Source organism: Microcaecilia unicolor, chromosome 13 (genome assembly GCF_901765095.1).
Source record: "Microcaecilia unicolor chromosome 13, aMicUni1.1, whole genome shotgun sequence".
Taxonomy (NCBI): Eukaryota; Metazoa; Chordata; class Amphibia; order Gymnophiona; family Siphonopidae; genus Microcaecilia; species Microcaecilia unicolor.
The window spans coordinates 20,498,221-20,513,163 of NC_044043.1; the positions used below are offsets into that span (position 1 = coordinate 20,498,221).

At 47.3% G+C, this 14,943-nt stretch overlaps 1 protein-coding gene across 7 annotated transcripts in view; it reads right to left on the reverse strand.

The window, feature by feature from the left end:
- The window catches only part of ELN (elastin), a 535,722-nt gene continuing 520,779 nt past the window's right edge, over window positions 1-14,943 (reverse strand). For all 7 annotated transcript variants that reach the window (XM_030186281.1, XM_030186283.1, XM_030186277.1 and 4 more), the window contains 6 exons: window positions 14,487-14,516; window positions 9,154-9,192; window positions 8,582-8,617; window positions 5,254-5,289; window positions 3,622-3,678; window positions 1-1,707 (listed from right to left, as the gene is read on the reverse strand). In XM_030186281.1, the coding sequence (XP_030042141.1) occupies window positions 1,658-1,707; window positions 3,622-3,678; window positions 5,254-5,289; window positions 8,582-8,617; window positions 9,154-9,192; window positions 14,487-14,516 (248 nt within the window). In that variant the 3' untranslated portion in view covers window positions 1-1,657. The remainder of the gene's footprint in view (window positions 1,708-3,621; window positions 3,679-5,253; window positions 5,290-8,581; window positions 8,618-9,153; window positions 9,193-14,486; window positions 14,517-14,943) is intronic.

Genomic DNA, 14,943 nt, shown 5'->3' on the forward strand with positions numbered 1-14,943 from the left:
TTTCATTTAAAATCTGTCCTTTATTAGTCTTGTTTTCTGAAGCAGTACATTTTTAAAATTTTTATTTTTTACAAAAAAAAGTGTTCCATCCAAGTTATATCAAGGTGATTAAAATACACATGTGTAGAGAGGTTTCCAGATACAAAGATTCCATCCCACAACAAAACAGGACAAAAAGAAATCCAAAATAAAAATATTTTCTGATCTATACAGCTAGACATGGAGAGACTTACTAGTTGTAAGCACGCTGGCTCAAGAGATGGACAGTACAGTGCTGCCGTGGGCTGGTTATTAAACGGGCTGCAGCAGCAGGGTAAGGACAAGTCTGAATTACATGCGCCTCTTGGCAATTGTGGCAGCGATGGGATAAGAGTTGGCCACGGGGCTGTGTCAGTGACACAAACCTCACTGCTGCATCTTGTGCTAGATTTCTTATTGCTTTCCAAGCAGCAGAACTTTATCTCTCCTTCTCCCCCTACCAGCACAGCACATCCTCATAGGTACTTTAAGGATTACAGAGTCACAGCCTATGAGCTGTGGAGAAGCAAAGTAGTCTTACAAATGGTTAACCCTTAAGGCAGGCCAGGAGGTTTGTATTTAATGCAGGAGAGGACCCTATGATAGCACCACTGCTAAGAACTGTGGGAGACATGTCCCATGGCTCCCCCAGCTTTCCTGCTCTGTGAGCTTCTCAGCAACATTAGTCCCTCTCCTCCTATAAACTATGTAACATAAAATCCCACAGAATTGCACCAGCAGACAAATGCAAACCTCAAAGAGAATTCATGAAACAGGAATGGTCTGAGCTGAGTTTATAAGTTACAAAAGTTGGGGAGCAGGATACACGGGTGGAGATGGAGAAACCAAGAGAAAAGGCTGCAGGCTCCAGATATAGGTTCAAAGTACAGTTACAGACCTGGTTGGCTGGCTACAGTGATCCCTCCCTTGACAAGAGCATCCATGTAAACAGGGAAAGACACAAGAACATGACGCCAGCCTGTCAAAGGGCAAGCGCCAGTGGACTCAGTCTTAATAGAAGAAACACCATCCCAGGCAGAGAGTGCCACAGGAAGGAGTGAGAAGCATGCCTTGCCATAAGGGTGTCATGCTAACCCAGCCACGCACAGGAAACCGATACATGCCAATCCCCCTTTGATCTGACCCATACCACTGCATGCAACACTAGCGAGTTGACTTTTGGAGTCCTCTCAGCATTTTCGGCAGAAGCAGCAGGATCCCCTGACTGGGAACGGAAAGGTTAGTTATAGCACCACGGGAGATCACGGGGATCCCTTTGCCTTGGGTTAGGGGATGGGATTTTGAGAAGAAAAAGTGGCTTCTCTGGAGAAGGTGGTCTGTGCCATGCAAAGGGTGTCTGTAGGCATTCCCCTTCCTCTGTAGGATCTCCCACATGGATGGGTCAGTCCAGGCCGGCCTATAATTTGCCCTTCTATCTCTTGGCACAGAAGCTGTCCAACTGGAAGGATCTAGCCATGGACTTTGTGTGGGGCGGGGACAGGGTGGGAGGGAAGAGGGTCTAGGGGTGGAGAGACGGCAGAGGGTGTAGCTTAGTTTTATTATTCGTAAAACTCAAGGTTTACGTTGTAGACCATGCAGTAGCACCAATGTTTATGAGGTTGATAGATATCTGGCTCGGTTACTTTCTCTTCCGACCACAGTATTTTCCTGCCGCACAGCCAACACCACCTAAAGACAGCCAAAAACACAGACTGATCAGGAAGGAGCCCCAGATCAACAGAAGGTTGGGATGGGGGGTGGGGGGAGGAGGTGAGAAAGACAGGCAAAAAGAGAAAAATGGACACCCAGAGATGAATCACGTGTCATAATTACAGAATTGCGCAGTCCTGAGACCACTGCCCAACTGCTCTTTCCTGATGTGGCATTATCATTGCTCTGCACCCGTTCTCTGCTGGCTCCCGTAAATGTTGACCATTCCCCATTCTGTATCTCCTCACCCACTGTTTTATCCTAAATGTATAATCAGGTCTCTAGTTTTAGATTTACTGCATTAATCACATTGTGGCATTTGTTATCTTTCTGTCTTGTGTGATTTTAATGTTATTTTGTTTTGGACTCTCCTTATCAATTTTTTTGGCCTGCTTTTAAGCATATCGTTATTTATTTCTGTGTTGTGTTTAGATTGTTTTAATGTCACTTGAATTTGGATTATTTTTTTATGCTGGTTAGTTTTATTGTATTTTACCAATGTTTATTTTAGTTATACACTGCTTTGCTGATTAAATGAAAGGCAGTATATTAAAGATATCAAGATGCCAATTCCCTGTGCATCACTTCCTGTTCTTTTCTGATGGTGTAGGCATTACCCACTCCCCATGTTACTGTGCCTCAACTGCTGTCTCCTGATATTGTGAGCTTAGCTCATCTGGGTGCCCACCACATTCTGCCTCCTTAGAGTTTGCGATTATCCACATTCTGTATCTCTCCTGAGAGTACGGCACTATCCACTTCCTGTGTCTCTCCTGAGAGTACTGGATTATCCACTTCCTGTGTGTTTCTTGAGAGTATGCGTCTTTCCACTTCCTGTGTGTCTCCTGAGAGTATGGGATCATCCATTTCCTGTGTCTCTCCCCTAAGAATGTGGGTCTTTCCACTTCTTGTGTCTCTCCTGAAAGTTTGGGACTACTTTCTGTGTGTCTTCTGAGAACACTGGACTACCTACTTCCTGTGTGTCTCCTGAGAATATGGGCTTGACTATTTCCTGTGTCTCTCCTGAGAGTACTGCACTATCCACTTCCTGTGTGTCTCCTGAGAGTACGGCACTATCCACTTCCTGTTTCTGTCCTGAGAGTGTGGGTCTCTCCACTTCCTGTATCTCTCTCCTGAGAGTATGGGACTACCCCTGATACCAGGGCCTGTCTTAGCAATTGTGAGGCCCTGTGCAGACCAGTTTGGTGGGGCCCCCTGGTTCCTTGCCTAGCTCTGCCCCACCCCTTTTGACAAGATGTTTATTTTTTTTATTTTATGTGTACTGTCCCCCATCCCAAGCCTCAGGGTGCTCTCCATAGGTTACCTTAACGCACCCTAGTGCTCTAATGGCTTCTTCAGGGCTGCTGGTGCTGCTCTGCTCGCTGCCATCACTTCTTCAAAATGGCTGCTGCTTGAAGTCTCGGCAGCCATTTTGAAGAATGTGGCAGCGGGCAGGAAAGAGTGGGGTTCTTTCCTGCCTTGAAGAGGCCACTAGACCACCAGGGTGCGTTGTGTTAAGGTAGCTTTGGGGAGGGTTATGGGATCCCTGGGAGTACAAGGCCCTGTGCGGCCGCACCTGTCGCCCCAGGTACAAAATAAGTACCTGAATATATGTAAACCGCTATTAATGCAGTTGCAAAAAAAAAAAAAAAAACCTCAGAAAGGCGGTATATCAAGTCCCATTTCTCTTTCCCTTCCCCTCCCTAAGACCGGTCCTGCCTGATACATCACGTCTCTCTTTGACATGTATCTGCTCCCTGCTCTTCAGACTGATTGTGAGGGTCAGGATCCTGGTTTGGGATTTACAGCAGTGCAGGCAGGGCTAGTGGGTGGCAGATTCTCCATCCCATTCTTCTTAGAAGTTTCAGTCCCTATGTCAATGACTTCACCTACCTCGGTATCCCAGGGCTCCTAGCGCTCCGCCACCAGCATAGGACTTGGCAGGTTTTGCTGTGTGAGGGAGAAAATCTTGTTAAGAAGGGGTGAGGCTGAATCTGCTAAACTCAGTTGCCTAAGTGCCAGCACCCATTAGAAAGAATGAATCCAAAGACACATACTGTACAGTGTAATTTAATTTTTTTTCTTGAAGGAATCTATATTCAGAAAGGCTGAACATTTCTCCATGGAATAAAAAAAGGGAATCCCCTCTGTACTAATGATAGCTTCAGAAACCAATTCAAAAGCAGTACTGGATCAGTGCCTCACCATCCATCCTGCTGTTGCTCCCCATCCCAAGCCTCTTCCAGCTTCAGGCTGCACCTTCCAAATCTCCCCTCCTTGAAAAAACAACTGGCAGTAATTTCCTGCTTTCAGCTGAAAGATTTCCATCCTCTGTGACTATGGGACCGTGGGAATTAGCTGGGATGACACCCACAGTCGGTGCTGAGCCTTGATATTCAATGCCGGTCCATTTCCAGTGACTGGCATTGAATATTCAGTTTATTTTTGGCCCGTTTCAACTTAACCGGCCAAGTCAATATTCAGCGCGGGTCAGTTGTTGAAACCGCCAAACAGCCGGTGATGCACTGAATATCAGTGGATAGCTGGCTATATCGCGCAGTATAGCCAGTTATCCACTAAGCACTGACCAGGAATATTCAGCGGAAGATAACAGCCGTTCCTGGCTGGTTAAATAGCGCTAAATATCGGTTCAGCTGGACCACTCCTCTCCTATCAGATGCCTTGTCTTCCCCATCCCACCTCTCACCACTTCTCTACCTTTCTCCTCTAAACAAGTGTATGCTATCTTCACCTATATCTCCTGGTTCCCCGGTTCCCCAGTCCTGAGGCACTACACTGGTGAACCTTCCAATTTTGTATTCACCATCTTGGTCCTCTCAAAGGTCTACTGACCTTCTATTTGTTGTCAAGACATTACTCAGAAGCAATTTAGCTGGTTAGGTTATGGCCAGCTAGATGCAGGCAATCTGCCGGATATTTAAAACCATTTAACCGGCCAGGAACAGCTCCTTAGCCGACTATCCAGCAATATGCAGTAGGAGACAGAAGGTTATTTCCCGCTGAATATTGCCAGTTAGCGCTTAGTGAATAGCCGGTTTTATCACGTGATATAACCAGCTATCCGTCAATTTTCAGCAAACCGCTGGCTAAGCTTGGCAGCCAAATGAGACAGCCAACATAGCTGGAATGTCTTTGAATAGCGGCTTGGCTGATTAAATTTAATCCGGCCAAAAAACGCCCAAATATTCTATGCCGGTCACTGGAAACGGCCTGGCATTGAATATCCTGTCTCTGCGTCGACCATGGGAGGCAACCTAGCTACCTCCCCCGATCTGAATTTCGGCTTCAATGCTTCATCTGAAACTTAGCTGACAATTCGCCAAAACCTAGCCAGTTACATCTAAGCTAGCTGTCCTTGGGCATAGAGTTAGCCAGCCAGCTTTGAAAATTTTTGTTAGTTAGCTATTACCCCTCCTGCCCCCAACCCAGACCCACCTCCTAGAATATAACCACTCCAGTGGATCTAGCTCTATTTAAATATCAGACTCTGTGGACACAACTTACCACCGAAGGGGTATCCCAGCTGACCAGCCACTCCACCTAAAGCAAAAGCACATGTCTTTAAATATCTAGGTAGATTCCATATAACATCACCAGCAATACCCTACAGACAAAAAAGTACTCTGTTTCTTCTCATAGGAAGTCCCCTTATCACCCTTTAGATCCCTCCAATCCTTAATGTCTGCTCTCAGGTGCCCCATCACTATCCCCTCTCACCTTCCCAATGAGTCCTACCTGGATGTTAAAGCCTTCCTCAGCACCTTCTTCTCCCTTAGAGCAGCACTTTCCATACCTGCACTGGTGACCCCATAGCCAGTCAAGATCTTAGGATATCCAAATGATTATGCATGAGGTAAATCTAACAACCCTGGAGATGTGATATATACTGATTTACCTCATGCATAGTCATTGTGGATATCCTGAAAAATGACTGGCTCTGGGATCATCAGGGAAGCACTGCCTTAGGGGACTCTCTTCATTCTCTTACTGTTACTCTGTTGTCCTTCTCCTCTTCATTCCCTCTTAGTTGTTACTTTTGTCTGGTTGTTTAAATAGCGCTAAGTATCGGGCGGTATGTCTTCAGTTCCTCCTCAGCTGGACCATTCTTCTCCCATCTGCCTTGTCTTCCCCATTGAATATCTTGTCTCTGTGTCGACCGTGGGAGGCAGCCTAGCTACCTCCCCCGATCTGAATTTCGGCTTCAATGTTTCATCTGGAATATCTTTGACCGGTTTAAACTTAACCGGCCAGCGCTGAGTATCGGCTTGGCTAGTTAAATTTAAACCGGGCAAAAAACACCCGGATATTCTATGCCAGTCACTGGAAACGGCCTGGCATTGAATATCCTGTCTCTGCGTCGACCGTGGGAGGCAGCCTAGCTACCTACCCCGATCTGAATTTCGGCTTCAATGCTTCATCTGAAACTTAGCTGACAATTCGCCAAAACTTAGCTAGTTACATCCAGTGCTTTTTTTGTGCCGGTACGCACCAGTACAACGTACCGGCACCTTTTTTCAGAAGGCTAGCTCACCTGCCCGCCTTCAGCTCCCCGACTTTCCATTCCTGCTCCCTGCGTTGAAATCTTCTATTTACCCGAAGCCGCAGTGGCGAACCAGCAGAGAAACTAAGCAGCAGGCAGGCTCGCCTCCTCGTCGCTTCCCTTCCCTCTCAGCGTCACGCCTTCCTCTGATGTAATTTCTTTTCCACGAGGGCGGGACACTGAGAGGGAAGGGAAGCGATGAGGAGGCGAGCCTGCCTGCTGCTTAGTTTCTCTGTCAGTTCGCCGCTGCGACTTCGGGTAAATAGAAGTTTTCAACGCAGGGGGGCACAAATGGAAAGTCGGGGAGCTGAGGGCGGTCAGGTGGGGCTGGGGTTGGAAAGATCTCGGGGGCAGTTGGAGGCTGGGGTGAGTCACTGGACATGGAAGGGAGGGGGAGGATAGGGGGCAATGGAGAATTGCTGAACATGGAGGGGAGTGGAGGGTAGGGGAGACAGGAAAATCGCTGGACATGGATGGGAGGGAAGGATGGGGTAAAGGAGAATTGCTGGACATGGATGGGATGGGAGGGGAGGGTGGAGAATCGCTGAACATGGATGGGAGGGAAGAATAAGGGCAAAGGAGAATCGCTGGACATGGATGGGAGGGGAGGCCAGAGGAGAATCGTTGGACATGGGTGGGAGAAGAGGGAAGGGGAGAGAGGAGAATCACTGGACATGGATGGGAGGGAAGGATAGGGGCAAAGGAGACTCGCTGGACATGAATGGGAGGGGAGGCCAGAGGAGAATCGCTGGACATGGATGGGAGGGGAGGGCAGGGGAGAGAGGAGAGTTGCTGGACATGGATGGGATGGAGAGGAGGGCAAGAGAAAAGCTGGACATGGAAGGAGGAGAGGGAAGACAGGAAGGAGATGCACATGGATGGAGGGGAGGGGAGATAGGAGAAATGCTGGACATGGATGGAGTGGAGGGCAGGGAAGAGAAATGCTAGAGGGAAGGAAAGACAGAGGAAGGAGATGCACACGGATAGAGGGGAGGGGAGAGAGGAGAAATGCTGAACATGGATGGAGTGGAGGTCTGGGAAGAGAAATTTGGAGGGAAGGAAAGACAGAGGAAGGAGATGCACATGGATGGAGGGGAAGGGGGAGAGGAGAAATGCTGGACATGGACGGAGGAGAGGGAAGACAGAGGAAGGAGATGCACACGGAGGGGAGGGGAGAGAGTTGAAATGCTGGACATGGATGGAGAGGAGGAAAGAGAGAGGAAGTGAGATGAACATGGATGGAGGGGAGAGGAGAAATGCTGTACATGGATGGAGGGGAGGGAAGACAGAGGAGGAGATGCACATGGATTTAGGGGAGACGAGAAATTCTGGACATGGATGGAGGGGAGGGAAGATAGTTGAAATGCTGGACTTGCATGGAGGAGGAAATGAGATGAACATGGATGGATGAGAGGGAAGAGAGAGGAGAAATGTTGGGCATGGATGGATGAGAGGGAAGAGAGAGGAAGGAGATGCATATGGATGGAGGGGCGGAAAGAATAGGAAGGAGATGCATACTGACGGAGATGAGGGAAAGGGAAAAGAGGAGAAAACTTGCACATGGATGGAGAAAATAGGCAAGAACTGGATCCACTCTATACCTCCTCCAGTCAAGTCTGCGGAGGACCCAGCTTTTACCTATGGATGGAGAGCAAGAAATGAAGAAGAAAGGAGGAAAGTAAAGAAATAAATGGAAAGAAAGCCCTGGAAACGGAGTTAAGGGAACAGATAGAGAGCAGCAGACTGGGACCAACATGATCAGAAAAACAAAGTCACCAGACAACAAAGGTAGAAAAATCATTTTATTTTCATTTTAGTGTTTGGAATATGTCCAATCTGAGAATTTACATCTGTGTTTTTTTGCACTGGGTATAATGGAGCTGTAACAGCTTACAGAAATTATTTATAATAAAAAAAAAATCACAAGTTACTTTTTTCTCCTATATTGGTATAGTATTTTCAATTATACCTGTTTATATGCGCCATGGCAGGTATAAGGGGTGTGGCTACTGTGGGTGTGCCTACCATATGGACGGGGTCATAAATGGTGACCCCCCCCCCCCCCCCACTCACAATGAGTACCGGTACCTTTTTTCCTACAAAAAAAGCACTGGTTACATCTAAGCTAGCTGTCCTTGGGCATAGAGTTAGCCAGCCAGCTTTGAAAATTTGTGTTAGTCAGCTAATACCCCTCTTGCCCCCAACCCAGACCCACCTCCTGGAATATAGCCACTCCAGTGGATCTAGCAGGCTAGCTCTATTTAAATATCAGACTCTGTGAACACAACTTACCACCAAAGGGGTATCCCAGCTGACCAGCCCCTCCACCTAAAGCAAAAGCACATGTCTTTAAATATCTAGGTAAATTCCATATAACATCACCAGCAATACCCTACAGTCAAAAACTACTCTGTTTCTTCTCATAGGAAGTCCCCTTATCACCCTTTAGATCCCTCCAATCCTTAATGTCTGCTCTCAGGTGCCCCATCACTATCCCCTCTCACCTTCCCAATGAGTCCTACCTGGATGTTAAAGCCTTCCTCAGCACCTTCTTCTCCCTTAGAGCAGCACTTTCCATACCTGCACTGGTGACCCCATAGCCAGTCAAGATCTTAGGATATCCAAATGATTATGCATGAGGTAAATCTAACAACCCTGGAGATGTGATATATACTGATTTACCTCATGCATAGTCATTGTGGATATCCTGAAAAATGACTGGCTCTGGGATCATCAGGGAAGCACTGCCTTAGGGGACTCTCTTCATTCTCTTATTGTTACTCTGTTGGACTGTGGGGACCTTCTCCTCCTCTTCATTCCCTCTTAGTTGTTACTTTTGTCTTGTAAAGACGTTCAAAACTCACCTGGATAAATGGGTGATAAACCATAGCCAGGGTAGACACCTGCCAGAAGATAATCAGAATTAATACTGCACAAAGCAGGTCTGGACTGTAAAAAGAACCTATAGGGCCCGGGTCGCTCCCTCTTTCTTACCATGAAAGAAACAGCCCCTCAGTAAAGAGACGACGGACCCTGCTTCCAGCTAAAGAGAGAGACTCTTGCAATGGAGATAGGAATAAAGAGACACTAATGTTCAGGAACTCTGTCACTATGTTCCCCTCCCCAGGGAAAGCTTTCTTGCCACTAACCAGCTGACTCCAGGGACACTGGGCTCTTCCCCCTCCCGCTAATGCTATTGCAGGATTCTCCTGAAAAGCAACCTGTCACAGGGTTGAGGTTGAATACCACCAAAGGGGATCACCCCTTGGTGAGCTCTTTAGGAAGTGAGCTTGGAGTAACTGGCCCAGTTACAATATTTTTGTTTTGTTTTTTGTTGTGGAGCTGTACAGTAGGCTGAGTTGCTTTTGGCTGGGGATAGGAACTGAATAAGGAAGCATTGATTCCCCCTGATATTCAGCCAGTGGCAGGCAGCATGGTTAGCTGATGCCATGGGTGCTGACCCCGGATTTAATGCTGGGCTGTTTCCGGTGGACAGCATTGAATATCCAGTGTTTTTCTGGACAGCTCTAACTTAGCCAGCTATGTGAATATTCAGTGCTGGCCAGTTAAGTTAATAGCGGGCAAAGATAGGACTGCTATTTGTGCAGTGTGATTTGCCTGCTAAACTTAGCCAACCAGCGTTTGAATATTCGCGGATAGCCACCTATATTATGTGAATAGCTGGTTAGCCACTATGTGCTAAGCGCTAATATTCAGCGGAGATAACCGGCTATTTCGCGCTGAATATTAGTGCTTAGTTGGCTGGTTAAATAGCGCTGAATATTGGGCCCTCTATGTTTCCCTTACTGTGACTTTTTGTTTTGTTAGGAAATCTTTGCAAGTTAAAAGGGTAGAGAGAATGTGGGGTGATTTCGAGGGGGATGTTTTTTTTAGATAAAGTAAGTATAATTAGGTTTATGTGGCTTGTTGTGACACTCCATGCCTTTGTCCCTCATGAAGCTGATGAATGAGCTCCAGCACTGTGCTGGGGTCCCTACTACTACTACTATTTAGCATTTCTATAGCACTACAAGGCGTACGCAGCGCTGCACAAACATAGAAGAAAGACAGTCCCTGCTCAAAGAGCTTACAATCTAATAGACAAAAAATAAATAAAGTAAGCAAATCAAATCAATTAATGTGAATGGGAAGGAAGAGAGGAGGGTAGGTGGAGGCGAGTGGTTACAAGTGGTTACGAGTCAAAAGCAATGTTAAAGAGGTGGGCTTTCAGTCTAGATTTAAAGGTGGCCAAGGATGGGGCAAGACGTAGCGGCTCAGGAAGTTTATTCCAGGCGTAGGGTGCAGCGAGACAGAAGGCGCGAAGTCTGGAGTTGGCAGTAGTGGAGAAGGGAACAGATAAGAAGGATTTATCCATGGAGCGGAGTGCACGGGAAGGGGTGTAGGGAAGGACGAGTGTGGAGAGATACTGGGGAACAGCAGAGTGAGTACATTTATAGGTTAGTAGAAGAAGTTTGAACAGGATGCGAAAACGGATAGGGAGCCAGTGAAGGGTCTTGAGGAGAGGGGTAGTATGAGTAAAGCGACCCTGGCGGAAGATGAGACGGGCAGCAGAGTTTTGAACCGACTGGAGAGGGGAGAGGTGACTAAGTGGGAGGCCAGCAAGAAGCAGATTGCAGTAGTCTAAAGGAGAGGTGACAAGGGTGTGGATGAGGGTTTTGGTAGAGTGCTCGGAAAGAAAGGGGCGGATTTTACGGATGTTGTAAAGAAAGAAACGACAGGTCTTGGCAATCTGCTGGATATGAGCAGAGAAGGAGAGAGAAGAGTCAAAGATGACCCCAAGGTTTCGAGCTGAGGAGACAGGGAGAATGAGAGAGCCATCAACAGAAATAGAAAACGGGGGGAGCGGGGAGGTGGGTTTGGGGGGGAAAATGAGAAGCTCGGTTTTGGTCATATTTAATTTTAGGTGGTGTTGAGACATCCAGACAGCAATGTCAGACAAGCACGCTGAAACTTTGGTTTGGATGCAAGGTGAGATATCATGGGTAGAAAGGTAGATTTGGGAGTCATCAGCATAGAGATGGTAGGAAAAGCCATGGGATGAGATTAATGAACCAAGGGAAGAAGTGTAGATAGAAAAGAGGAGGGGACCAAGAACAGAACCCTGAGGTACGCCGACAGGCAGAAGGATAGAAGTAGAAGAGGATCCACCAGAGTGAACACTAAAGGTGCGGAGGGAGAGGTAAGAAGAGAACCAGGAAAGGAGAAGTATGCTGTGATCGACAGTGTCAAAAGCAGCGGAAAGATCAAGAAGAATGAGGATGGAATATTGACCTCTGGATTTAGCCAGTAATAGGTCATTGGAGACTTTAGTAAGCGCAGTTTCGGTTGAGTGGAGAGGGCGAAAACCAGATTGTAGTGGGTCAAGAATAGCATGTGAGGAGAGAAAATCAAGGCAGCGGCGGTGAACAGCACGCTCAAGTAATTTGGAGAGAAAAGGAAGGAGGGAGATGGGTCGGTAATTAGAGGGACAAGTAGGGTCGAGTGAAGGCTTCTTAAGGAGAGGTGTGACCACAGCATGTTTAAAGGCAGCAGGGACAGTTGCAGTGGAAAGTGAGAGGTTGAGAATGTGACAGATAAAAGGAATAAGAGCAGGAGAGATGACATTAAGAAGGTGGGTGGGAATGGGATCAGAGGAACAGGTGGTACATTTTGAGGAAGAAAGGAGAAGTGTAGTTTCCTCAATAGTAACTTCAGGAAAGGAGGAAAGGGAATGAGGGGAAGGAGAGAGAGGGGAACGGACTAGTGGAGGGAGAGGTGATGAGGTAGAGAAAGCAAGGTTTATCTTTTGAACCTTGTTGTGAAAGAATTCAGCAAGGGTCTGAGGAGATAATGAAGGGGGAGTTGGGGGAGGGGGCACCTTGAGGAGAGAGTTCAATGTGGTGAAGAGAAGTCGAGGATTAGAGCCAAGAGAGTTGGTCAGTTGGATATAATAATCCTGTTTGGCACATAAAAGAGCAGATTGGAAGGAGGTCAGCATGAATTTAAAGTGTAAGAAATCAGCAAGGGCCCGAGATTTCTGCCAGAGGCGTTCGGCGGAGCGGGTACAGGAACGTAGGTAGCGGATATTAGAAGTCAGCCAAGGTTGGGGTTTTGTACGCCTTACAGGGCGGGTCATCAAAGGTGCAAGAGTGTCTAAGGCAGAGGATAGAGTATTGTTGTAAGAAGAAACAGCCTCGTTGACAGACGTGGATGGTGCCACAGTAGAGAGGAGGTTTGAAACATGGGAGGATAGAGATGAAGGGTCAATATCGTGAAGATTCCTAGATAAATTAGATAAGATAGGACGGGACTGGGAGGGAGGAGATTTAAGTGTGAAAGTTATAAGATGGTGATCAGAGGAGGGAAGATCAGAGGCAAGGAAACTAGAGGGTGAACAGTTGGAGGAGAAGATGAGATCAAGACAGTGACCATTTTGATGAGTGGGGGAGGTGGAGCATAGTTGGAGATTAAAGGAGGACGTTAAAGCGAGTAACTTGGAAATATAAGAGTTGGAAGGATCATTAGCAGGAATATTAAAGTTACCAAGGATGAGAGAGGGGGAGGAAGGATCATGGAAGAAGGCAAAACAGGCGTCAAAGTCACTGAGAAAGGATGAAAGGGACTTATCAGGGGGACGATAAATGACCGCTATTCGAAGAGGCAGAGGAGAGAAAAGGCGGATAGAGTGGACTTCAAAGGAGGAAAAACAGTGAGATTGAGGTGGAAGAAGGGGTTGAAATCTGGAGGAGGGAGAGAGAAGTAGTCCAGCAGGGCGAGGAGTATGTGAAAATAGATAACCGCCATGGCACAGGGCTGCGACTGAAGCAGAGTCATCAGGGCAGAGCCAGGTTTCTGTTATGGCGAGCAGATGGAGGTGACGCGAGATAAAGAGGTCCTGGATATAGGCAAGTTTGTTACAGATAGAGCGGGCATTCCATAGGGCGCAAGAGAAGGGGAGTAGAGAAATAGAAATGAGGTTAGAGAGGTCGCGGTGAGATCTGTAGAGTTGGGATAATAGTTGGTGAGGGGGGCCAGGATTGGGATTGATGTCACCGGCTGAGAGTAAGAGAAGGAGCAAAAGAGAGCGGAGGAGAGTAGGAGAGGTGTGGCCACGAAGGCGTCGAAGGCGAGAGGTATTTAGGTGGAATGGGGAAGGCAAAATGGACGGAAGAAAGAGGCGGAGATTAAAAGCCAAGAGGGAGGAAGAGGGTAGGAGAGAAGGTGAGGTGATGAAGTTGATGGATGGGCAGTGAGTTCCTGTAGGGGAGAGAGGTAGGGGGTGAGGGAAAAGATTAGGAAGGGACAGGGCTAGGAAGAGAATGTGAATAGGGGCCATAAATGACTGAGGTACTTTAGCAACTGGGAAGAAGATTAGATGTAAAGCACCTGGAAACTCTGTGCACTTGGAGCGAAGGCCCTGGGAAGATCGGGGTGGAACTGGAGTCACCCCGGATACAGCTGTGAGGAAATGCAGAAGGGCTGCAAGTCCTCCACAGCACCTGGTGGGAGCGCTGGGCACCTAGAGCGGAGGCCCTGAGTGGATCGGAGTGGACTTGGGTGTCACCCCGGAGAAGGCTGTAAGGATATGCAGATGAGCTGCAAGTCCTCCACAGCACCTGAAAGGCAGCCGGTGGTAGAGCTGGGCACCTCTCAGCTAAGGAAAGGCTTACCAGGGGTTAGGCCGACACATTACTGTTTAGTTTAGTGTTATATTTTATGAAAATATATTTACTTAAATGGTTTTAAGCTGCTTGGGGTGATCCCTAGGGAACAATGAGGTGAGGGAGTCTTCCATCACTTTCCACATGAAAGAGATAGAATGACTCAGTTCCTACTACGTAATGAAGCAATATCCCTGCAGAGGGAGTGGGGCAACACCCTTCCTACTGCACCAGATAACGGGAAAAATGTGGGGTTGGGAGAAATGTGGTGTCAATCATTTTGCTGCATGAAAGGAGGGGCAAGCGTGGAAGGGCAGTCAATTTAGATTGTAACTGTCTTTTCTTCATGTTCAATTGTGAAGCGCTGCATACGACTGGTAGCGCTATAGAAATGATTTGTAGTAGTAGTAGAACCCTTCCTATGACAAGCGACATTTTTTCCAGTATGCAGGGAGTGGAGAGAGAGAGGAGGCACAATTTTTACTTTAGACCAAATGAGAGAAAAGGGGCAATGCAGACATCCAGACTATACTTACCAGGCTGACCACCAACACCAACACCTACACCTAAAAATACAAAATAGAGTAGAAATGAATAACAGGACATTCCATGAGCATTCTCTACAGCATCTCTTGTTGGGAGAGCCTGAGATTGCAGGAGCCGTGAGCTCCTCCACCGTAAACACTCCTGCACTATTCCATATAATGTCTTCTGCTGGGATTGGAAGAGGTGTGAGCTCACCCACAGCCAGTGCTCCTGATCCATTCCCTACAGTACCTCCTGGTGGGAGAAGCTGGAATTGCTGTCATGTAGTGAGTGATAAGTTAATCAGTTAAAGTTATCTGGATAACTTTAACTGGATATTTGGCAAGACTCATTTGAATAAGTCTGCTGCCGGCTATATTTAGGACAGCCTTCCTCTGAGACCAAACTCATCCAGCTAAATTTGAAACTCCCTAAAGTTACCTAGACAAATCTTTGGAAGATCACAAG